This window comes from Eumetopias jubatus, unplaced genomic scaffold, assembly GCF_037043125.1.
Source record: "Eumetopias jubatus isolate StellerSeaLion01/CBP00866 unplaced genomic scaffold, mEumJub1_p1.0 scaffold_9, whole genome shotgun sequence".
NCBI lineage: Eukaryota > Metazoa > Chordata > Mammalia > Carnivora > Otariidae > Eumetopias > Eumetopias jubatus.
In genome coordinates, this window is record NW_028274815.1 from 95,538,350 (window position 1) to 95,564,578 (window position 26,229).

The following is a 26,229-nucleotide window of genomic DNA, read 5'->3' on the forward strand; positions in this document are numbered from 1 at the left end:
GCCCTATCCTACCTAAAGCTGAACAGTCACCATACATTCCCTAATTACCCTAAGGCACTAAAAGTCTCAATCTTTTTTCAGTCAAACAATTTCTCCATACCACTGAGCAGACGTTGTGAATATCCCTAGTTCAGCATTTTCAACCCTTAAGAATGCCCAAAGCTTCCGATGGAGTAGGACAGGAGATAGAATGCCATCATGATATTTTTCAGGAAGGCCAATTTCAGCACACTGAAACCAACACAAAGGTCTAAAGATACCTCAACACACTTACATTTAGCTATCAGAACTGGGATCGAATCCTCATTATCAAATCATGTGGGGACAAATGCAGAGAAGGAAACCACAGCTAGCTAAAATTCTATAAGGGAGGAGCGTCCCTCTGTGAATGCCTCTGGTGGCAGGGCAAGGATGAGAGACAGTCTCAAGAGTTGCAGAGTTGCCCACAGTGGCTGCCCAAGGTGCCTGCTCCCTGCTTTGAGCTGAGACACACCAAATCAAGCCAGCTCGCCAGCTCTCTTCTGTGTCTCTTCTTCCCCCCTTCCCTTGGGTGTAGGTAGACCACAGGGTCTACAGCTGTCAAACCAGAGGGGGTGGGTTCCATTTTTCTTTATTGCCATTCCTACCTCCCATCTCAGTAAAGCCTTCCGGGATGGATGGTGTGGAATCAGGACACTCATGAAGCACGTCACGACTGACATGCTCATGAGGGCCAGGCTGGTTTAAAGTGGAGAAGATGGCCAGAGGAGGGTCATGAACCCCCAGGACACAGTAGGAATGGTGATGTGTTCAAGGGTACCTACATTGTCTATAGCAGCAGCTGTTCCATAGCTCCAATTCACTGGGGCCCAAGAGCAGGCCTTCTGATATTTCCGGAGAAACTAGAAATTCCAATTGTTATATATACTTTCTTAATTTTGAAATGCTAGCCACTAATACAACAAAACTTAATCATCTATGATCTAAATCAAATCATGAGAAAACAACGGACAAATCCAAATTGAGACACGCTGCACAAAATAACTGACCTGTGCTCTTCAAAACAGTCATTGTCATGAAAAACAAAGACAGACCAGGGAGTTGTTCTGATTACAGGAGACTGAAGACACAGGACACCTGAGTGCAATAGATGATGTGGATTTACTTCTGCTATAAAGGACTGTCAATACAATCAGAAGAAGGTCTGTAGATTAGATAATAGGGCTGTAGGAATCATAACTGCTCTGCCTGATCACTGTACTGCAGTTACATCAGAGAACATTCTTGTTTTTAGGAAATATACACTGAAGTATTTAGCAGTAAAGGGGGCGTGACATCCACAACTTAAATGGTTCAGAAAAATATATAAATAAATAGCTCTAAAATAATACATATATGTATATTTATATTATGGTATAAATACTTTTATGTTACGATATAACATAAGTAATATAAATATATATGGTTATTATAAAAATAGAGAGAAAAAGCAAGCAAAGAGAATGATAAAGCTAATGTGGTAAAATGTTACCGTTTAGGGAATTTCAGTGCCTAGAAGTTTTCTCTAAGTGTGAAATTTTGTTAAAACAAAAAGTTAAAAAGAATTATTTTCCAAGTCAAACCAAAATCCATGTGCCAGCAGGATGCTGGTCTGTGATCTCTGGCCTCTGGGATCTTGGGTTCTCAGAAATCCACCCAGACGCCCTCAAGAATCTCTCCCTTTCACCCTAACTTCCATCCCTACCTTCAGGGGCAGGGCAAAGAGTCCACAGCAGCCTGGTATCTGGAAGCACCTCACAAAAACCTATAAACCTAAAGCCAGGTCACACTGGGAAGGAGGGTGATGTCACCGCTCTGAAGTGGGCCTGGCATACCACCTGGAAGGACCTCAGGAAGCAGGGAGGGGATAGCAGCTCTGGGGGAGCTGGGCAAAAACCAGGAGCAATATCGCTTATTTCTTTCATTCCTCTCACTAAGCGCATCCCCAGGCGGATTAATCACCAACCTCACACACGACAGCATGATTCTCTTCGTCTTGGGCCTCTATTAGTTCAGCCAGGAAGTACTCGCCATAAGTTTCCTTCAGAAGTGTGTCATAGCGCATAAATATCGGCATGAGATCATCATGATCTTCTACCCTGTTTAATGCAAAGGCTTCATTAACTTCGGTGTTCATTCCTTCAGTGGAGCACCTACTGTGTGCCAGAGCCTGTTCTAAATGTCGGGGACACAGCAATAGGCTCATGACATGAACTTGCATTCAAATAAGGAGAAACAGAATGACAATATTATAAATACATTTCTTCAAACATTTCAAATAGTTGTAAGTGCTCTGGGATGGAGAGTGACAGGGTCAAGTGGTCAGGGAAGACCTCTCTGAGGAAGGACATCTGAGCTGGGACCTGAATGAAGAGAAGGGCAGAGAGCTATGTCAAAGACCTGGGGGTAGAAAATTCCAGGCAAAGGGAACACATTCAGCATATTTGGATATGGAATGTAGGGTAGCGTTTGTCATGACACAGGACAAAAAGCTGGGGACAGTATTTCCCAAGTGTTTCAAGGAACCCTACTTCTATGACATTGTCCTCAGCATCCCCTTCCTCCTCCAAAAAGAATTCCACTGTCTAAAGACAATTTCCTAGTATAGGTGCCTTCTAGAGTGACACGGTTACATATTAAAGACTGAGAAGTACTAGCATAAAGAATATTTAACCTTGTTTATGCATTTACCCAACACTGGCCCATGGTACCCTTTATTCCTATCAAGGTGAATGGAGAACAGAAACCATGGTGCTCACTGGCCCTTCTGACTCAGAGAAAGTTCCAGCAGCTCCTCTGCCATTTGGCAGCATTCTGGGGCTGGTTCCTTTATATTCTAGTTGCCCTTTTAAACTGAGGCTTTTTTTCTGTGGGCAGACAAGTCTGCTCATGGTCCCTGGTACTCTCTCTGCCCACTGAAGTTCACGGTTCCCTTCATTCCTGTGTCTCTGTCTCTCTTGCTGTTCTCTCTGTGGTCCCTCTATCATTTGTTGTGATGTTCAGAAGCTGTTCAGTCAGTCCTCCGTTCTTCTTCAGGAGGAATTGCTCTGAAATAGCAATTGATTTGGTGTGTCCATGGAGGAGGTGAGTTCAGGGTCTTCCTACATCGCCATCTTGGACCAGAAGCCTACCTTTTATTCCTTGAGACATCTCCACATTTCCCATAAAGGGGGAAATGCTGGTTTAAAAATAATGAAGCTCTGCTCACTGTCTTGGAGACATTCACCTCAAATTTCCATTGTCAGGACTCTATATAGTGACCTTGACAACCAGTGTGGGAGGAGAGGGAGAACCAAGAACCAGGTTTATGGTAGCACGGTGATGCTGGCCCTTGGACTCCATTAACAGTCTTTTCTTCTTTTTAATATATTCTTGGTTATATTTATATTTAGTATACTCTTGGTTATATTATATCTATTTTACCTGTCTAGGATGGTCTTATACTTACTCTTATTAAAATGTTCTACCCTTTTGTTTGTTTCCCTATAATATATCTGATTTGGCTACTAACTTTTATCTCTTCTTCCCTTTATTACTATGCCATCTTCATCATCCTATTTGGTCTTCTTTTTTTTTAAGATTTTATTTATTCATTTGAGAGAGAGAGAGACAGAGAGAGCACAAGCAGGGGGGGAGGCAGAGGGAGAGGGAGAAGCAGACTCCCCGCTGAGCTGGAAGCACAATGTGGGGCCCGAGCCCAGGACCTGGATATCATGACCTGAGTGGAAGGCAGACGCTTAACCCCTGAGCCACCCAGGCACCCCCCTATTTGATCTTCTAATATGTTCTCTTTGACATTAATAGTAGGTTCATCTGAGTGATTCATATGTATATAAAGCTCAGGGCTTTATCCAGATTATATTTATTGCTATGCTTCTCATAGCAACCCCAGGAGGTAGGCATTGCCATCTTCACTCTGTAGAGGGAGGAGAGCAAGGCTCATGGGGATGAAACGCTCCACCTGAGATGACAGCAATAGTTGGCAGCAGAGCATGTTATGAACTCAGGTCAGCTTAGACCCTGCCGTCACATACTACACTAAGCCAACAATGCACTTCAAAAATTCACTTCAAAAAATTACTTTGATATTCTTTTTGAAAATGGGTAGCAAGAAGCATGAGCACAAGCAAAACAGTTGAGAGGAGACTTTGGCTCAAGGGCCAGAGGTCAACACCATGGGCTCATCCACCCAGCTCTGCCACAACTCCTGGGTCAGATGCCCCCGTTCCTGCCACAACTCTACTCTCCACATCTAAATGCTTTAAAGTGGACAACTGCATGCACTCTGGATGAAAATCTCTACCCTGTACCCATGATGAAACCTTTATCTCTGGTGACAGAGCCTCATCTGTTGGAATGATGTTGGTTTTTCATCAGTAATAAGTATCTTGATGGAAGCACCATCTTGATGGAAGCACCATCTTGATGGAAGCACCATCTTGATAGAAGAAATACATATTTGAAAAACTAGATCTCTGCTATATAAAACCTCAGATGTAGGGGAAAGCTAGCCAACAGAGCATGTAGAAGAAGAAACAAAGAGAAGATGACGACCAGGGGGGCTTAAACATAACTCCTCAGGTTGAACCTTATTCTTCATCTCTTATCAACACTCTCTGGAAGGAGAAACAGCAGAGGGTCCTTATCCAGGAAACCAGGATATTTGCTTGTTATACTATACTATCAACCTGGCAGTGATGTCATAACCAACCAACAGTCTCATCCCACATGCCAGAGCATCAGAGGGATTCTCTAGTGATGGGTCTAAAAAGTGGAGCCAGAACTGAGTAATGTATAGAACTGCTGAATCACTATATTGTACAGCTGAAACTAATATAACACTATGTGTTCATTATACCAGAATTATTAAAATAATGACTAAATACACTTAAAACATGGAGCCAGAAACAAACAGTCTTTAGGATGGACGGGACTGTATGTGACACCATAGCCATTTCACAAGTTATTTCAGGCCCACACTAATTTTTTAAAGTAGTCTTTGACTACCTACCCATCTATGTTTGCGTGTGCACAATCACTGTGAGAGCTACCAGTGGTCACCTGTGGCTGGGCGTACCAAAGCTCCACCATAAATGCATTGAAGGCCCGCAGGGCTCAGTCTGGGTTTAAAAACTGTGACCTTGGACAAATCACTTAACCTCCCTGTGCCAGAGTTTTCTCATCTGTCATAAAGACAGTAAATTAAATGGTGAGATGCTAATGTGTGGTGTGCTGTTATTAATATTACTACTACTTAGGTAGGAAGGGTCAATAAGAACAACTGAAGAACATTTATAATCAACTCATGGAATGGAAGAGGTTATCACTACAGACGCTGAATCATTGTGCCCGTTGCCCACTGACCGCTGTAGGTATAAACTTTCCCATTCTGTCCACTATCACTGATCTGTTTAAAACTCTGCTTTCTTCACCTCGCTCCCTTACTCAAAAACTTTTGCTAGCAACCCCTGTTTCTGGGATGAGCCCAGAGCCCTTAGTCTCATTTTTAAAGCCTCTTTCCATCATTATCAGCAACAATAACACAAGTTGATCTACTCATTGTCCCTAGAAGGGGACCTCACCATCTTCCCTCCTTCTGCCTCTGTCCCTAATCTAGCACTGTGACTCCCTCAGTTATCCGAATTCCGGCATCCTTCAAGGCTCACTCCCTCCCCCCCCATACCCTCCAGTGGTTCATCTTCCCAGGCTCCTTTCCCAGGAACCTAATGACAGGGTCAAAGCTGGATATCTATTGTCCACTTTTGTGTTAATGTCAAAGCAGAGCATGTTCCCAACCAAGGAATATTCTCTTTGGGGACAGAGATGGAGTCCTGTGCTTCTCTGTAACAAAGCTTAACCAAGACACTCTGAACCTTCTTCTCGACTAGACTTCAACCTTGGTCTATAAAGACTTGAACAAACACCCACATAGTTTCTCTGAGCTCAAGACCACAACCTGAGGCTGACCCCAGCCCCCCTCGTAGTGCCTTCCTGAGAAAGCAAGGCTGCCAAAAGAATGGCCTACTTGTTCCAGCCAACACCTGAGGTGGGGCCCTTGTCTCCCAGTCTCTTTGGGAGGGCAGGAGCCTAACTTCAATAAGCTCCAGCTAGCAAACTCAGGTTTCACAAGAAACAACCACACTTCCCACTTCTTGTAGTTTTTCATGTCCCTGACTCTACTGAGGCTCTCCTTGCCCCCTCCCAATTCCCTCATTTTCTCTCTAAAAGGTCCAGTCACCTCTGTACAAACCAAAGTTGAGTTCAGTTGACACTGCACGCTTTTCCCCATTGTAATAGTTATTACCAATTAAAATCTGTCCTTACCACTTTAACCAGTCTGGCTTTGTTGACCTTTGACATCTGCATACCCTGCAGGCCGTAGCACAGGAGAAACGGTGACAGCCAATGTGGGCAGGGCCCTTCCCATCCCCAGGATATATGGGTAGCCCACATGCACTGGCAGCGCTGAGGTGTGCCATTGCTAAGCCCGTTTTCCAGGTGAGGGACGTGTGGCCTGAGGGGAGCCCACAGCCCTGTACTGACTGAGAAACCTGCCTAGGCACTTCAGTGCTAAGCCTTGGTTTCTCGTCTACTAAACAGGCAGGGACAAGGACAGCAGGGAGGGTAAAATGCAGTGATACAAGGGACTCTCTGTAGGCAGTAAGCCCTCGGCAGCACTTGCTCTGGGGATATTTCACATTCCCCTGCTGCATCCCACCCCCCCACCCCCCCCCCACCCCCGGCACTCAGGACCTCTGCTCAAAGAACCTAGAATACCCACTGCATTCCAGAAACCACTTCCCCACTTAACCTGCCAAAAGGGCTCTGTTAACAGAGGGGAGCTTTTCTCCATAAAGAGTCCTGAATGATACTTGTTTGAAAAAACAAAAAAGATTCTAAAAGAGAATAGCCAAGAAATCCACTTCAAACACTTTGCCAAAAACAAAACTCCACATTGATATTAATAGAGATAACTGTTGTAAATAACGGGAAGATAATTCAATATCCTAGTCCTTTTTTAGTGAATTGAGACACCTATCTTATAGAAAACTCCAAAATCAACTGTGTACCATGGACTTTTATCTACATAGGATGGATACCAAAATAATACTCCATGGATATAAAAATCCGAAATAAAGGCTCAGAGAGGCCCAAGGCCGTGTACCTAATCACAAGCCCTCTGCAGCCTACTAACAAAGTTATCCATAATCAGACCTCACTACTAATTCTTCCAGGAAAAATAAGAAGAACATATCCAAATTGTGGCCTTCTAAGGAGTCTCTCCCTTCTGCTCTTCCCCAAAATGGATACAGTGGAACTTGTTCTGCCAAATGCATTCCTTGGGGTAATCGATAATTTATGATCTTGCATCAGCCTCAGTGCTAATGATAAAGTATGACATCAGCCTTGCAGTGTCTCAAATGGCATATGACAAAATCCAGCCCCACAGAAACAAACTACCCCAGCTATGAAAAACAATTCATCCAGTAAAATGTTTCAAAACGAGCACATCGAGTTGATGAGCACTGCCTGCCTCTGGGACAGGAGAGTGGCAACTCACTGTGAATCCATTCAGCACAGTACAGCCATGTGCCCAGCACCTCTGTGACCCACAGTATTTCAGGGCTTATGCCTATGTCAGGCTATAATTCATCAACATAAATACAATGGGAACAATGCCATTTTCTGGGTGAAAAGCAACATTCTTCCATTCGGGAAGTGGCTTGGAGGAGGCAATGATGTGCTTGTTAATGTAATCAGTTACAGAATATTTTATTTCACTTTGTTTGGAGGAGAAAAGAGGTCCATCCCATAAAGACTGATTGATTGCTCAGGTACCTAAATGTCTATCAGACTCTGACAAATGTATCAGATGAAAATGGGAGTAGAATCAAAAGCATGAGGAAATCAATAGCTTCTCAAGGACACATCACTTGGCGTGTGGGTGTCCTCAAACCCAGGGGCAGGCAAGGTAGAGGATGACAGGAATGGGATGGCTCTCCCTGGCTTCCTGGGAGGACGCGCTCTCCTCATTTCCACTACGTCAGTTAGCTGGGCTTTCAAGAACATCATGATGCCTGGCACCCACAGAACTTTCCCAGGGGACTGGCATGGTCTCTTGGTGACAAGGGAGACCCCCAGATTGCTTCAAAGCTTCAGCATCCTGACCACTCTTCTGTATAATTACAATCCTAGAGGAAAATCCACAGGCTAGCTTCCCTCCAGGGTGGGAGATGCGCATTGTTTCCTTGCCAGCAAAGAAAGCATTGCGAATTCACAGATGGAAAGTTCACACTTAAGGACTGGAACAACAGCAGTAGCAGGGACTAGCCACCTTTGCATTCAGAATATTGGCCTGGCCTCTCCTCTCCTGTCTGACGGTATTTTCCACATCCAGAGAGGATTTGCATTTCATTAGCTAGACTTAAACATGTACTGTTGAAAAAGTGATTCTGATGTTACTTGAAATGCCCTAAATAGTGTATTTCTTCAAGTCCAAGAGTGAGTGTGTGCCTGTGCTATCAGAAAACAGTGAATGAAGGAAAAAAACTCACAGAGAATCTAATTTAGTGGTAGTCCTAAAGAAAGCAGTGTATTTGGATTAAACCAACCTTTTACCACAAACACTGTTTCTACTTGAGGTAGGAGAACCTAAAGTCAGTCTTTTTCTTCAGAAGCGGAAAACAAAGCACCTTTTTCTTTCCAAGATCTCTTGTGACCTCTAGTGGTCTTCTTTAAGAAAATCAAATCCATCATTCCTCAACCACATATTCCATTTTAGAACTTGAAGATGGATTTTGGAACCGTTTAGGTTCTACTCCTTGGAAAATGTCATGATTTTTAAAATGAGGAGGATTTTAAGCCCTAAATGACTTCAAAGCATGTGCAAGGCCAGTAAGAGGCCCCTGCCGTTTATACCACCAGGATCTGATCCAGAAGTCTATCTTGGCATGCCGACACTCCAGCTGGATTGTTAACCAGATTTTATTGGCTGGGTCACTTACCAAGACCCAAGAAGAGCAACAGTGAAGCTCCTAACTGCGCTATCCCTTCTTTTTGAATGCTTTAGGATTCTCATAACTTAAGCCTCAGAACGTTCATTCCTATGAAATCGCTCAGAAGTCCAACTTAAGTGAATTTCAGAAAAGCATGAGGATGTCAAATGCTTAATAAAAGTAATTGCTTTAAAAGGTGAAAAGTTCATGTTTAAAAACTACCAGTCTTATGTTTTAAAGCCCTAAATTGTCTTTCACCTATTTTACATAGCAATAATGTTGACACAATCTGGTTAACCTTTATTATCAGCAGAAAAGCAGCACTCTATTTTAGTCATTTTACAACACTGACTGACAGCACATAATCCTTCCCTGGCAAGTCCTCCCCCACACCCCCAAAAGACTTGAAAAGGGTAGGTTTTCCCCAAGAAAGACTATTCCAACAGTTTTTCAGTCTGAGAACATCTCAAACCCACCACTGAGTACTAATCAAGTCCACTATAGATTATAAAGGTGTGTCCAGAAGCAGCTATGCTTTATTTCAAATATTACACAAAATATAGAACAGTAACTTTAATAATTAGTGTCTAAGTGGAAGGGCAGATTACAGCACAATTTTCCACATGGGTAAATCAAAGAACTGGGACTGGGTATTACAGTGTTAATTCCCTGGTTCTGAACTTGTTGCTAGGTAAACAGGGGAAGGATAATTACATCCTCAAACCCTTGTCTGGTCTAGTGTTTTAAGAACTGTGTTCTTCACTGTTAATTATCAGTGCAAGTAACTATTGATGAGACAGATGTCAAAAAATCAATGTGGGGGAAATAAGAGAAAAGCAGCAGCCTAAGAGGATGCACAGCCATGCTCATCTGACCTTGTGAAAAATCTTTTTTCCTGCATCCTTAAGGAAGGGAAATGATCTACATAAGTGCATTTTCTGCCTACCTGAAATTCTACACCTGCTAGTATCAAAACTTTGGACAGAAGGCTTCTTAAAATGTGTCATACTTCTCTACCTTCCAACAAGCAAAACCATCAATTGTCATAATGTCACCATTCCCTCATGAATTCACTACTGTATGCTAAATTGTCTTTTTATAAATGCCCCTACCTCCTTACAAAGTACCCACTGTCATCTCTTTGCCATCAGGACCATATTCCTCTTGTCGCTTGCTACTTGCAGATTTTCTGTAGGCTGAGCAAGCAGGATGTGTCGCCATCAGAGACTGAAGGAGCAAGACCTCAAGGTCAGGAATTGGGAAGATTTAGTTCAGGCCAGGACATCCTTGTCCCCTTGAAGGTTGTAGTCCATAACTTAATAAAGTTTTCAAGGGCAAAGGAGGAAAGGAAGGCAGGCCTGGGAAGATAAACTAACTCAAAACCATCAGTTTACCACATGCTTACTAGGAGCCAGCACTGGCCTGGGCACAGTCTACACCTTTTCTTGAGCAACCCACATCCTGAATAGCAAGTGGGGCATCAGCGAGTAGATTAGCAAAGATGTCGCCTTACTAAAAAGTGAAAGAAAGACGTCATTTTTAGATACGCTGCCTCTGTACATGTCAGTTTCAGTATTAGATTTAGATATCATTTTCTATTACAATAATAGATTATATAGAATTATCTAAGTCTATAGGATTATCTATTACAATAATAGATAATAATACAATAACGTCTTGCCAAATATCTATGCTGGAAGTACTTGAGCTTTAAAATTCCTCAAGAAAATGACAATTGCCAAGATCCAAATTTGGTATACTGTCTACATACTTTAAGAAAATAAGGAGCTTCCGGGTTGGTGAGTGCATGGAGATTGAGAGAGAGTAGCCCACCTGGAGAGGGCATGGAAGCTCTGCTCCCTTTCCCCACACTTCGCCCTGTGCATCTCTCCCATTTGACTGTTCCTGACTTATATCCTCTTAAAATAGACTGGTGACATAGTAAGTAAGAAAAAAAAAGTCAAGAAAATACTCTCAGAAATGTGCCCCCCTCACCTGCTGTTCCTATCTACCCTCCCCCCTAAAATCATCTACTATGTATACATACATTTAATCATCCATCCAGATAATTTCTAAATTGGAAATTATTTTTTAAGATTTTATTTATTTGAGAGAGAGAGAATGAGAGATAGAGAGCACGAGAGGGAAGAGGGTCAAAGGGAGAAGCAGACTCCCTGCTGAGCAGGGAGCCCGATGTGGGACTCGATCCCAGGACTCCAGGATCATGACCTGAGCCGAAGGCAGTCACTTAACCAACTGAGCCACCCAGGCGCCCGGAAATTATTTTAAATGCAACTATTTTATTTCAGACAAAACCCCTAAAACAGCACTCAAACCCACAAAATATTTAGATAAATGCAATTTAAAATAACAAGATATTGGCTTGACCTAACAGATTGGAAACAGTTTTAATAACTGAAAACATCCAGCATTGGTGAAATGTAAGGAAACTAGACTCCGTTGGTTAGAATATAAATTGTTATATTTTGGTTAAATAACTTGGTAGCATCTATTTTTAAATCTTAGTATTTAATGTACTCTTACCTAGAAATTCTACTTCTTGTACCTATATTACAGAAAAAAAAAATAGCATGAGTACCTGAAGATACACATTACAAGGCCATAGTACTACTTGTTATAGGAAGAAAATGAGGACAAATTTCCATAAATAAGGCATAATTAAATGAATATTAGAGCCACATGTTGAAATACCATGCAGCCATTAAAAAGAATAAAACTGATCTAGAAGGATGATGAACTGTTATATTAAATGAAAAATACAATTAACAGAACATATGATCATTACTATATACAGACAAAAAGAGAGACAAAGAGAATACACATATACTTGCACATGTGTGTGTAGTTATATACTCACATAGAAGAATTCAATGAGTAATTTTACTTTAAAAATTGCTCTAATTTGAAAATAGAATTCATTTTATTAAATGAACCCATCCTCCAAGCTAATTAGCAAATGGCAGAATAAAATGAGAAATTTTTAAATGAAGACAAAAGTTCAGCCAATTATTAGACTACTTACAAGATCCTAAGCAATTTATGTAAATTTCTCCTAACATAATAAAGAAACTGCCTACTTGTGAATAGTTTTACAATAAAACTCCTTTAAAGACTAATTTCCTGAAGGGCAGGAGGACCTATTTTCCTGTGCTGATACTAACAAGAGAAACTTCATAAATCAGGAAGGAAGATTTGAAAGGTGTGAGAGAATCAATTAAAAATGTTATTTAAAAAATATATTTCACTCACAGAATTCCTTTTCTTCAGAATGCATTTGGCTTGAATTAGCATTTGTATCCTGACCAAAGGGGTTTTATAAAGAGAATTATAATGTATTTGGCTATGAATAAAAAGAAATTTTAAAAAAATGGTTTTCTACAAGGAATTTTCTTCTCTCTTGTCCTAAATTAGGTGGATAATTTGTATCAATATTACAATATTATTGTAAAATATTGGTAATCTTGATAATCTTTTTTTTAGACACAAGCTGTCTGGATCTTAGAATGCAAATAAATGCTCTACGTGGATAGTAAAAATGAAATCACTTTACATTGTTTGCATAACGTTCATCATCCGTCTTCTCTTTGCTTCTTTGCTCTGGTCTTTGCTCCTTCATTACCAAACTTCTCTAAAGAGCAGTGGATATCCCCTTGCCTTCACTTCGTTACCTCTCATTTATTCAGCTCACTGCAATGTGATTTCCAAAACCCAACTCTGCCCTTCAAGGAGAGACAAGACCAGACCCCAAACCAAGGGGCTGGAGGTAGGGCACTGGTGACTAAGTGCCCACTGTTGGCACAGAAGAGCCAAAGGGATGAGCTTGAGAGAAAGTTGAGGTCCAGGTCCTGGGAAGACAGAGTTCAGAGCCATGAGGACAAGAGAAAAAGAAGAGAAGCAAATCAGGATGAGGCAGGGTCAGGGCTGGAGACTGGGGGAGAGGCAGGCAGCCACCCTGCCTCTCACCCAAAGTTCACTCAACTTTTCCTTAATAGATACAGAATTCTCCAAGTTATTATCATTTTTTTTCTTAAATGAGTTTTGGCAGATTGTGTTTTTCAAGGAATTGGCCCATTTCATCTAAATTGTTGAATTTACAGAGCCCTTATCCTTTTACGTCTGTAAGATCTATAGTGGTATCACCTCTTTCATTTCTGATATTAGTAATCTGTCTTCTCTTTTTCCTTGGTCAGTTTGGCTAGAACTTCAATTTTATTCAACTCCTCTGCATCTTTTTAAATTTCTAAGTCCAAAGGCCTCTTCTTTAGACTCCAATTATTTGATTTCCCTGCATCATTTGCCAGACTTATGAGTCTGACTTCCATAAGACTCCTCTCCCTCTCTTCTAGTTTGCTTCCTTATCATTAACAGCTCATTTTCACCTTTCAAAATTCCGCCCTAGGCCTCTGCTTTTTCACTTTAAAATCTCCTCCTCAACTGGACAATCTCCTTTATTTTCATGACCTCCTGTGTTCCCACATCCCACCTATCCATCTAACCCTATTATTTCTACTCTCAGCTCATGAACCCACCATCCCCACCCCCATACTTAAAAACCCGAGTCACCATTAACTCGTTCTCATCCTTCAACTTCTCCATCTAGCTGGCAACCAAACTGCACTTTCCCCCTTAAACATTTCCTTGCATCCATGCACCCCCCACCCCCAGCTGGATCTCTTTGACTTGTCAGTGCCTGAATTCCAGCTAGGATCATTTCTGGGCCAGACTGTTCTGTGCGCCTCCCTTATAAGCCACTAACCACACAAAAGTCAGTTATGTTTCACACCCAGCCCATATCATGCCTTTCTTCATCAGTGCTCGCTGCTGGCTCCAGGATAAAGCCTTCTCATTGTAATTCTTCCTCTCCACACCGTGAAAGCAGCCACGCTTGCCTACTGCCTGCTAATAGATATTCCAGGTGCTTTCCTGCCTCTACAGCTTTGCTGAGTCTGTCCCTCTGACTAAACTCTGGCTCATCCTTTCTGACCGGATTCAGAGGCTACCTTCTCTGTGAAGCCTTATTTTAAATTATTTTTAAAATTGAGACATAGTAACATATAGTAAAATGCACAGGTATTAAGTTGGGTGAGTTTTGGCAACTGCATGTCCCCTAATCAATACACAGAGCACTGCCATTGCCCCAGAATTCCAGCGTGTTCCTCCCAGGTGTAGTCTTCCCTCCACCAGAGGCAACCACTCATCTGCTCCCAATCTGTATCGACTGGCCATTTGCACATCACACAAGAGGAGTCAGTAGTATATGGTCTTTGTTTCTATGTCTGCCTTTCACTCAGCATGAACTGAGATTGATCGGCCCTCCTGTATCTATAAGAAGTTCATTGCATTTCATTGCTGAGAAGTATCCACTGCATGGATGCACCACAGTTTGTAAATGTAAACATTTATTTGTTGATGGATATTTAGATTTGGGGATGGGGGTGGGCACAGAGGTTCTGTATGAAGCTGTCTTCCTCTTTCTCTGTCCTTTCCTTTTCTAAGCCACCCAGCATTATAGTTTATTGTAGCTGGGTCTGTCTTCCCTATTTAACTTAATATTTTTTAAAGGTTTTATTTATTTATTTATTTGAGAGACAGAGATTGTGAGAGAGAGCATGAGCAGGGGGCAGGGAGAGGGAGAAGCAGACTCCCCGCTGAGCAGGGAGCCTGATGTGGGGCTTGATCCCAGGACCCTGGGATCATGACCTGAGCTGAAGACAGACACCTAATCAATTGAGCCACCCAGGCGCTCCTATTTAACTTAATATTAATAATATTTCATTTCCTTGGGCACTGACATGTGACGGGAAGTGTGCTAAGTACCTGTATGAACTACTTAGTACATCCATCAGCTTATCCAATCATTGCAACGATCCCATGCAGTAGACAATGCCCTGATACCCACTGACAGGAATAAAACTAAGGCCTGAAGAGGCCAAGTTTCTTTTTTAAGTTAACCCATCAGGTGAGTAGTTGAATCAAGATCAGAATCTAGATCTTGTGCCGTTATTGCAAATTCTTTTTTTTTTTAAGATTTTTATTTACTTATTTGTCAGAGAGAGTGCGCAGAAACAGGGGGAGTGGCAGGCAGAAGGAGAAGCAGGCTCCCCGCAGAGCAGGGAGCCTGATGCAGGACTCGATTCTAGGACCCTGGGATCATGACCTGAGCCGAAGGCAGATGCTTAACCAACTGAGCCACTCAGGGGTCCCTCATTATTGCATATTCTTAACAATTATGCCATAATACTACAGGACTGGTAAATAGTAGGCTCTCACTTTTTAAAAAATTTAAATTTAATACTTTCTAAAGAAATACAGCATTCATGACAACAGTTGACCCAAGAAGACACAATTTATTCTTCACTGATAAAACCGTGCAACGACCCTTGTAAAATGATTTCATATGCACTTTTATTCCAAAAATCCCTTTTATTTTGCTCACAACTTTGTAAGTCAGAAATCTGGGAAGACTCAGTTGGGTCAGTCCTTGCTTGGGGTCTCTCCTGTGGCTGCAGTCACATGTCAGCTGGGCTTCAGACATATGGGGCTCTCCTTGGCTGGACGTCCACAATGGCTCATTCACATGGCTGGTAGTCTATGCTGACTGTCAGTGGGAGCCATGCTGGGGCTGTCGACCCCAGGGCCAACATGTGGCCTCTCCAGCACAACAGTCTCCTAAGATCCCCTTGTAGGATAGCTTGCAGGATGTAAGATGGTGTTGCAGCCATTTTTGGAAAAGAGAATCTGCCAGAGCCATCTTCTTAAGGCTGCTGAACTTTGGGTCATGTCATTGGGCCCATTGACGGTAAAGACCTTCAACTTCCAAAACTCCTCTTTAGGGTCAATGTCAGAAAATAGGTGGGCTTTACTGGGAAAACTAAACAGGCGGATTTATTTTTACATTTATTTGAAAGTTATTTCACCCACGGTGGGGCCAAGGATTGCATGTTTCAGAAACTCAATTAAATAGTAAATGTACAACTTTGTTGGCCACATAGCACCACATGAGTCTCATCAGATATTTAGTCCTGTAAATTATGTCAGCAAGGGGAACTGAAAACATCTCCAAATAAAGTTACTTACGGGCATTAAAAAATAATTTAATCCAAGTTATAAATACTCACAGTAAGAACTGGCAATTTAGCAGCTCTTTGTAAGGTAAGTGTCCGGGTAAACCTGAGGTCAGAAAAGGCACTGCTCCAGCCTTACCTGGCATTGCGGATGTGCAGCTGGGGGTAATGGTTGTGCCTGTGACATATATGCACGGCAAAGTCCTCATCATACGTCAGACTTGGAATGTTCCCCACTTGCTCAAACACAGTTATGAGAGTCGAGCCTAAATCACGGAGACAAAGAAATGTGGCCTCATTTTTACCAAGGAATAACTTTCATACTTCGTAACAAAACGTAACTTCCGTTCTAAGTTGTATTTTAATTGTTATGATCAAATAGGCACATGATACATTTAGGACCTGGAGACCATTCTTATTCCCATTCCCCAAAGTGCCATTTTAAGTGTGAGTTTCCTATGTCGGCGACTGGGGACAGGAGGTGGTTGCGTAGAGCTTACCTAGGCTCATGTAGGATGGCACTATGAGGAATATGAAGTGCAGTTCTGGCACTGCCTTAAACACGGTCCTGGCAAGGGGAAGAGAGGGCGGGACAGGTGTTAATAGCAAAGAAATCCCATTAGCTAGCACTGTGTGAGACACATGCCTTCACTAAAAACATCAGATGTTCATAAATCCACCTGGGCTCCTCTGCTCCCTGCCTGCAAAGGCAAGAACATCTTCAAGGCAATTTCTTTTCCTTCTCTACATTTCCTTAAATTCCAACCGGCCTCTTTTCTGTCTGTTCCATGGAGGTAGAGAGAAGAAATCTGGCACACCAGATTTCTGCTGACATTAACCTTTGACCTGGCATCTGGATGGTCTGGTGTGACATTACAAAGTGACTTGAAAGCTGAGGCCACCACCCCCAAATGTCTGTGCAGGCTGTCAGAGACACAGCACCATCACCTGGTAGCCTGACTGATCAAATTTCGACACTCCAGATTATTCAGGATGCTTCTGCAGTCTGTCAGGTTAATAAACATTTCTAAAGATAAGATTGAGGAAAACTATTTTTAGAAACATTCAAACTTATGATGCTTTACTCTTCCTCCCCAAATCCATTTTTTTTAAACGACTGCACTACCTGTTTGCCTCAATGATGGTAGTGAAAGATGTGTTGACTCAAAGAAATAGATTGTTTTCTTTCAGAAATATCTCTGCTGTTCAGCATAGAGGCTTTAATACAGCCCTAAGTTACGAGCAAATTAAACACCTCAAAGAATTTCATGTCCTTTGAAAATATTTTCAAACTAGGCACATAGTCTCTTTCGTGTCATTTTGGCATTAACATGTCTTGTCTATGGTGCTGCTGGCCAGCCCCCTGACATCGCGGTCTGCAAGACCCCAGCTACTCACCGAATAATCTCTCTGCAGCAACCAACAGAATACTCATCCACCGCCACAAAGAGGTGCAGGAACAACGTGTTCAGAGGCTGCACAAGAAAGCAGAACATGATTAAAGGCTGAGGCAGCATTCGGGCCATGTCAGAGCAGCGTGGGAAATGGGGGGGGAGGATTTGGGGGGTGGCCATAGGCTCAGAACTGCCCGGTTTGGGGGGTGATATTTCATGTCTGTAGTGATGAGACACCCAGGCAGCATTCGAGCTATCTTACTGACTCCATTTGCTGCCTTCTGTCCTCCGAGCTTAGAATTATTCAAGGAAACAGGGATTGTAAATGAGTCCAGTGCATCCAGCCCTTCTTCCTGCCCTCACGAATGGGGCTAGGGGCAGGGAAGTGCCTGCAGGGGAGTGAAATCGATTATTAACTCAGTAGTCTTGTCCTCGGGGGTGTCTATGCCAAGTGAAAGACAATCACCCATTCCCCGGGGCTCTTGAGTCAGCAGCTGCTGCTCTATTCAAGTGACACAAGAGAAAGATTCTCTTATGAATTTGAAGGATGGAAGGCAGATGCCACGTTATGAATCCAATAGCTTGTTTTGTTCAACATTCCCAGAGTCAGAATCGAATATTACTCCTGGGAGCCAGAAAACCTGAGAGCTGGAAACTCAAAGTAGCAAGATTGGAACAGGACTTTAGGTTAAATCTTTCCAATTTTTAAAGAGCTTTGTCTCTTAACTTCTGAAGACATTTTAAGTGGTCTCAAAAATGAGCAGTTATTTCATACATCCACACGTTGGTCTGCCTAACTCGGTACCCCAGTGTTTATGGGCAAATTTTCAAATTCCAGAGATAATGCAAATGTGAGGTGGTTAACCGGTGAGGGTGGTGCTTGTACCCAGAAATCAGGACAACAGGAGTGCTTTCTGTGTTTCTTGTCTTCTGAGCAATTTTATAGACAGCCTTGGGTTACCACCTGCACATCCGTGTGCCTTGGTCTCCCCTCCTGTTGGATAGTGCATGCCTTAGAAATACTCAGAGGGGTGTTTATCAGACATAAAATGGCAAGAAAAGAATCATGAGTTTGGTTCAGGAGCTTGAAAGCTCCCAAAAGGCAAACAATACAAACCCTACAGTCCAGATAGCAACAGCCACAACACCACTGTGAGCACTTTCCATGTGTTACCTGCTGATCCCACAACCACCTTACTTAACATCTGCTGTACATTCTCAACAGGACTAGTCTTAGGAGTACACAGATTATTATTTGGCTGATTTATCTTCCAAATTCTCTCTTCCATCAAAAATATTACAATTCAAGGTTTATTCTTTAGCTTTAAGATAAAAAGCATTACTTCAGTTGCAAATACCCCTGGCATAAGTAATACATTAAGCCTTAAGGCTTTATACCAATGCTGTCCAATAACAAAATAACTTGAACCACAAATACAAGCAGGATATGTAATTTTCTAGTAGACATAAAAAAAGAATAAAGATAAACACATAAAATTAATTTTCAATATATTTTATTTAACCTAACATACTTAAATATCATTTTGACAAGTAAAATAAAAATTGTGAGATATTTTACACTCTTTTTTCCTACTAAGTATCTGAAATTCACTGTATATTTTACACTTACAGCACATCGTAATTCAGACTAGCACATGTCAAGTACTCAATAGCTATGTATAGCTGATGGCCACCATACTGGACAGCTGAGCTCTATACTGCCGAAGGAGTTTAAAAGTAGTTCAAAGAGAAACAATCTTAAGAGAACAAGCAAAGGAACAAAAGGGGAATGAATTTATGAATAAGGGTGTTAATTTATGATGTTTGATAAGGTAAAGTCATGACCCTAATACAAACATCAAATAAGCACACGTCAGAGATTTATTCAACCCATCAATTAAAGAGGCGATTGGTGGGATGATAAAAACAATTTGCTGCACTTGAGGAGCTGGCTACTTCAGGTATTTTAATGAGGGAATGTTAGAATAAGATTTGCTAGGCTAGATACAAAATAGTTAATGTCCTACAAGGCCATAAACCATAAATTCTGAGGTGATCTCTTCCACTAGACAGAAATTATTTACATCTCGAATGGACAAAAATCTACAAAGTTAATCAATGTTCCTGTAGAACTGTACAATAGCCTGGTCAATAGAAAATCAATCAGACATACAAGCATTGGACTGAAAGCATCTTTTTGGCCTATTTCCAAGTTTGAGATAATTTTTCTGAAAATGTAACTGGGTGTATAGAGTAGTGAGGAAAAGGAGAAGCAAAGGACATGGGGAAGACATTATTTAGCTGAATAAATGCTAGATGATGTGTTGGGGTGCACGTGGGCATGTATGTGTGTGCACATACACGTGTATATGGGGAGGTGAACTCACTCATTCACGCAGTTGGCATTCCCTAGGGCTCTGGGGACACACTCTTGAATTCCACTGACAGGCAAGCATGCTACCCACAGTCATGGCCTCTAGCTCTCCACAGAACTGCGGCCATATGCAGGCCTGGCTCTGACAGGCTGAGGGCAGAGAAAGCTCAGACTCAGCACCAGCTACCAAGTCAGGTTGCCAACAAGTTGTAACGTGCCCACATTTGATGAAGACATCAAAAGAGCCAGAGTCCACAAGGGCACCTCAAAAATTACAGAGTGCAACGGGGATCTGAGGCTCTATTATCACTGTTATGGGAGCAAAGGTGTAAAGGCAGGTGCCCTCCCAACATATCAAAGACTTCAGACACTGAGCCCAAGTGTCCACTGATGGATGGATAAAGAAGATGTGATACACATACATACATACACCCACACACATATATACACATACAATGGAATATTACTCGGCCATAAAAAATGAGATCTTGCCATTTGTGACAAGATAGATGGACCTAGAAGGTATTACGCTAAGTGAAATAAGTCAGGCAGAGAAAGACTAATACCAAATGATTTCACTCATATGTAGAATCTAAAACACAAATGAACAAACAAACAAAAAAAGCCAGAAACAGACCCATAAATACAGAGAACAAACTGGCGGTTGCTAAAAGGGAAGGGGGATAGGCAAAATGAGTGAAAGGGAGTGGGAGGTACAGTTCCATTTATGGACTGAATAAGTCATGGGGATGAAAGGTACAGCATAGGGAATAGAGTCAATGGTATTGCATTGTATAGTGATAGGTGGTAGCTACACTTGTGGTGAGCATAGCATAACATATAGAGCTGTCCAAACACTGTTGTACACCTGAAACTAATGTAACATTGTGTGTCAACTATACTTCAATAAAAAAAAGACTTTGGGCACTGATGCTGGGGACACAGTGTGAAGACCTGAGAAGCACACATCTGATGCTCCTGCTGATTCCCTGCTCCCTCCTAGTCCTCACCAATAGAGGTGACCAAGGCCTTGCCACCAGCTGACTGATCTGGCTATTACCTTCCTTTCTGCATCCTCTCTGGCCTCTTGCTCTTAGACTCACCGTTCTTCCCTGCTAGCTAACTTTGTTTCTGTCATGATGTCACTTTCTATCATGAGTTTGGAACTGTTCAGTCTCAAAACTGGAAAGACATATGTGCAAACACAGGGTTTCCCTTCAAAATTAAGGCTGTTCTAATAAGAACTGTGTGTAATTGCTTACTGTGCATGGAATTTCACTGTCAAGCTCCCGGAACACAGACACCCAGTTGTCCTGATTGGACACATTCCAGTTGGGATAGTCCACGAAGGTAGCCTGGGCCATGATCGCCTCCTTGTCATTGCAGAGTGTAACAGCAAGGTTTGCCTTTTCCCTGCAGAAATGATTAAAACCACACACATGACTAAGATTACCAAAAGGGAGATGATGAGGTGTACTTTTTCCCCTTCCTTCCGCTACTGAAGCCTAGCAACCACTGTATAAGGTATGAAACCTTTGGAAGAGTTGGGAAAAATGTGACAGCAACTTTGAGAGCACATCTTTCAGGACATCTCGGGCTATCAACTAAATTTTTATTGAAAATTACATTTCGGGGGTGCCTGGGTGGCTCAGTCAGTTAAGCATCTGCCTTCAGCTCAGGTTGTGATCCCGGGGTCCTGGGATCAAGCCCCACATCGGGCTCCCTGCTCAGTGGGAAACCTGCTTCTCCCTCTCCCACTCCCCCTGCTTGTGTTCCTGCTCTCACTCTCTGTCAAATAAATAAATAATCTTTAAAAAAAATGAAAATTACATTTCGTTAGAAAGGTGTTATATTTACATGAAGTGTCCAATACGTTTCTCTTGGAGATTGGCTGGGGAAATTGTTTGACTGTCATTTTCCCTATACTTCCCATGTTGTCAATTCCACTGTGTTGGCCTAAACATGTAAAGTTAGAGTGGCCAACTGTCCCTGTTTACCTGAGACTGAGAAGGTCCCCAGGATATGGGACCACTAGGGCTACAGGTCCTGAGCAAGCTGGGACGAGTTGGTCACCTATGCAAAGCAGTGAAACTGAGAGTTTAGCCCCACCTCTCTCAGCTATCTTAACCAATTTCTCCAAACACTAAGCCCAATTCCCTGGACTGATGAATTCTTATGGGATGTGAGTATCTATCACCTGAACCAGTAGCAGAAGTGGAGACCCTGAGGGGTCTGGCTTAAGCCAAGGCAACCCAGCAAGTTAAAAAAGACAAGGGTGGAGAAGCAGGTCTTCCAACTCTTATTCTGGTGGCTGTCCCAAAGGGACATCCCGATGGTCCTTCCCAACCGCTCCCCTGGCATGACAGCAAGAGCTCTGGAGAACCATTTGTATAGAAATTGAGATGCCGTTTTCACTTTTTCAGCTGAGTGGAATTTACTGGTATCTTAAGTTGGAGGAAAAAAGATTTAAAGGTTCCTTCAAAAAACAAAGGCAGAAGTTACCCACATTCCTTAGTAAGGTGCCTAAGAGGATAGCATGTAACTGAAGGAGGAGAAAAGATAATGGAGAGCATAGAGAGAGAGTTCCATATGCTTTCCAGTTACATTTTCATCATAAAACAAATTGTGACTGCAATCAAAAACAGAAAGTACTCACAAGAAGAGAAAAAATTATTGGAAAAGTCATCCTTCATACCACTTCCCATAGGTAACCAAACAGTGTCAATATTTTGGTGTCCCTCTTACCAGACTTATCTTTTTGAGAATAATTATACAATGAAATGTACTTTGTGTGTTTTTAAAAATGGAGTAACATAACCCATACTGTTTGTAGCCTGTTTTCTTTCCACTTGACAGCATACCATTTTACTAGAGTCATTCACCAAACAACCTCTCACACACATGCACTTCCTGTACTTCATTTTTTTTTCTTCCAATCAGTTCACTTTTGGCTTAGATGATTTCAATAGGAAATTTGCAACAACATCATAAATAGAAAACTGATATCCCTTGCTATAAACAGAAGATTAACCATAAAAATCAAGATATACATTTAGAACAAAACTTGTTCTTGGGTGTATCAAGACAAATCACCGTGGTTACCAGCAGAGGTACAGGCATCTTTGGGAAACACTGTGCTAGGCATGTTGATCTCAGCACCTATAGTCACTGTCCCCCTTCATAGGAGGTCCACTCTTCAGCCATGGGGGACTTCCTCTGGGTGCACCTGCTGCAAGGGCCCCGCCCTAGCACTGGCTATCATGGAAAGAAGACAGCAGACTGCCCTCGGGTCCCAAGAATACACTACCTGCATAGGGAGCTCATTAGCAAAGGGATGCAGCCCCCCAATCTCTCCATTCTGATTCACTAAAGCTCTGCCCCTCTTCCCACTTCAGCTCCCTCCAGCTCCTGATCCTCTGGGCTCCTCTGCCCCAGGCTCCCAGAGCCATAACCTACTGCTTCACAGTGATAGTCCTCACTCTAATTCAGATGAGAAAATGCCCAGGGCACAGGACCCGGCAATGATGGTGGTGGTGGTGGAGGAAGTGGGCAAGAGCTAGAACAAGGCAGCTGCCTTCCCCTCAGGGAAACAAGGGAAATGTGTTCCTGGAATCCCAATTTGAACTTGAAACACATTTATCCATGGGAACCTAGGGTGGTGGTTGGGTTCCATAGTACAATTAGCACTGTACTATACCACACAGACATTATAGATTAAATAGGCTTTTGTGGGTTGGCTGGGAAGCCAGCCATGAATAACGTCGTTTCAATGGGAAAATGCACTTCAATTTCCAAATGGCTGAGTGCAAGAAAGTAACTTTTGTAGCATTATCCTTTTGTATGTATAATTTCCACTTCTTATTACCTTTTAACATTAGCCCTCTATGGGACAGATAAAAAATCATTGTAGGAGAAAAGAAGGGAGAGGAGGAAAAAGGTAGGGGAAAAGGCTTGTTTTTAAAAGTTGGATTTAGAATTCTTCTTTGGAATAAGCCAAATCAGAAAAATATACATACACACACACGTATATATTTCACACAAAATAAGTTAAAGCTCAAGACTATTATCCAGCAAGCAAAATCAGAGTTCTTTTCATTAAAGTAATGTCTCATTTGTTCACTTGGTTTAGCGAATTTTCCAAGTTCAGCCAAAACTCATTTTATTTAACTACACTTGATGGAAATCTTGGGTGAAACAGTATGCCCATTTTCTGCCTTATTAAGCAGCACGAATGGCACAGATTTGGGTGTTCCCAGAGCCTGTCATGGTTTCCTCTCCCCCTCCCGGGTCCCTGCACCGTGACACGTGCACTTGATGTGGCCGATTACTTTGGCCCTGTCCCCACTCATCTGCTATGCCCAATCTGCTTATTTTCTCCCCTACCATTTAACAGGGTTTTTAGGTGAGGTCAATTGTATTCATTCCTATATCTGTGACTGAGCAAGCAGGTAATATAATGAAATGCAATAAAACCAGGAAAGAAACCACCGTTTTAGAAATGCTTGTAAGATGGGTCTCTGAGCTTTGCGTTTGGTCTGGCAAGGGGATGGGAGTTACCTAACAGGAAAAATGAAAGGCTGCATGGGCTGGGCATACACTGATGAAAATATAAATTTACTTTTACTTCTGAAGATATGCTGGCTTCTGAGGTAAGTCACAACCTTTTTAGTTATTAGGATCCCATTTTAACATTAAAAAAAACTTTCACTCACTCCCACATAGCATAAATTATGTTTTCATATCTGCTAATTCAGAAAATACATAAACACATGAGATGTGTGGATTCAAGGTACCTTGACAGCCACTCCAAGGCCCAGCAGTGTTGTGTGAAGCTCACCTTCAGAAACTGACTGTCAAGAACTTTCAGGTAATTAGTATGTGACTGTGTACAGGATTTGAAAAAACAGATTTGTGGGAAGGTTTTTGAAAAAAATCTGTAAAAAGGCCCCAGTTGTAACCCCATCTCCACCCCCCATGCCATGCTCTGAAGACCTCTAAAAGGATGGGCCCTTGACAACTGATCACATGGATCACTGGGGATGACATGGACAGCCCAACCACATCCCCTCCTGCTCAGGCCAACCGTGACAACATGTCACCCCAGGAGGGGCAAGTCACAAGTGCACATTTGCTACCAAGCTGGGGGTTTATAATTTCTTCGCATGCAGAAATTTATTCACGTGGTAAAGATTCAAGACTCATTAAGGTGTATAGTGGCCCCCTGCCACTTGCTTTTCCATCTCAGAGGCAATCATGCCTCCCTTTGTACCATGTTCTGTGGCTTGTTGATTTCTTTTAACAATATATATGGAAGAGAATTCCATTGTACTCAGAAAGCAATGCCTCATCCTGTTCTACGGCTGTGTGGTTGCTGAGAAAGGAAGGGAAGGAGAATAACAGAAAAGGCTGCCTCTTTCTGACCCTAGTCTCTGCTCCCTTATAGGCAAAACCAGAGGGAAGGGGAAAACTAGCTATGAGCACCTCCTAGGAGCTAGGCACTGCCCTGTATTTAACAACTACTCTCACCATCCCACTCATCCTGTAAATTAGGTATAACTGTCCGTTTCACAGATGAAGATGCTACAGCTTAGGCAGGTTATGCAAAATCACATGGCTAGTAGTGGATTTATTCATTAATGCAACAAACATTTCTTGAATATATACCAAGTGCCAAGCTTTTTTCTAGGCTCTGGGCACACAGTGGGAAACAGGCAAAAATCCCTCCCCTCGTGAAGCTGACGTTCTAGTGAATGGAGACAGGCCAATTTTCAAAAACAAAAACAAAAAACAAAAAACACCAAAAACTAAAATGCACAGAATGTCAGATGGGGACAAGTGTTGTGAAGAACAATAGGGGGAAGAGGATGTGCAGGTGCACTTCCAGGAGAAGGCAGCACTTGAGGTGCAATGGAAACGCCTCTGTAACTGTAGGATGAGGCACACATATGCCTGGAGTGGTCCAGGAAAAATAAAGGAACTCAGTGGAGCTCAAGGGAGGTGAGGTCAGAAGGGAAAAGGGTGGGCTCCACTCCAGATCATGGCAGGCACATGGCAGACAAGGGGAGGGTTTTGAGCAGAGCACAACAGGATCTGGTTGGTGTGAACAGTGTTGTTCTGGATATTATGTTAAGAATAATTTGCTGGGGCTAGGTCGGGGGAGAGGGGGTTTGGGCAAGGGCTCACGCCAAGGTGGAAGCAGAGACCAGAGAGGGGCTGTTGAAATACTCGAGTGTGAATGCTGGTGCCTTGACTTGACATCTCAGCAGGAGAAGTGAGGTGGAAAGAAGCCAGGTTCTGGATGTATTCTGAAGGCAGAGCTGACAGCTTTGCTGGTGTGGGAGGTAAGAGCAAGAGTGAAGGTG

At 42.4% G+C, this 26,229-nt stretch overlaps 1 protein-coding gene across 1 annotated transcript in view; it reads right to left on the bottom strand.

Annotated features, from left to right (window-relative positions):
• CFAP61 (cilia and flagella associated protein 61) overlaps positions 1 to 26,229 on the bottom strand; it is a 294,422-nt gene that overhangs the window by 263,892 nt on the left and 4,301 nt on the right. Inside the window, exons 2-6 of the mRNA XM_028123773.1 lie at positions 21,130 to 21,280; positions 17,498 to 17,574; positions 16,600 to 16,667; positions 16,239 to 16,365; positions 1,985 to 2,117 (exon numbers count right to left, since the gene is read on the bottom strand). Coding sequence (XP_027979574.1) covers positions 1,985 to 2,117; positions 16,239 to 16,365; positions 16,600 to 16,667; positions 17,498 to 17,574; positions 21,130 to 21,280 — 556 coding nt within the window. The remainder of the gene's footprint in view (positions 1 to 1,984; positions 2,118 to 16,238; positions 16,366 to 16,599; positions 16,668 to 17,497; positions 17,575 to 21,129; positions 21,281 to 26,229) is intronic.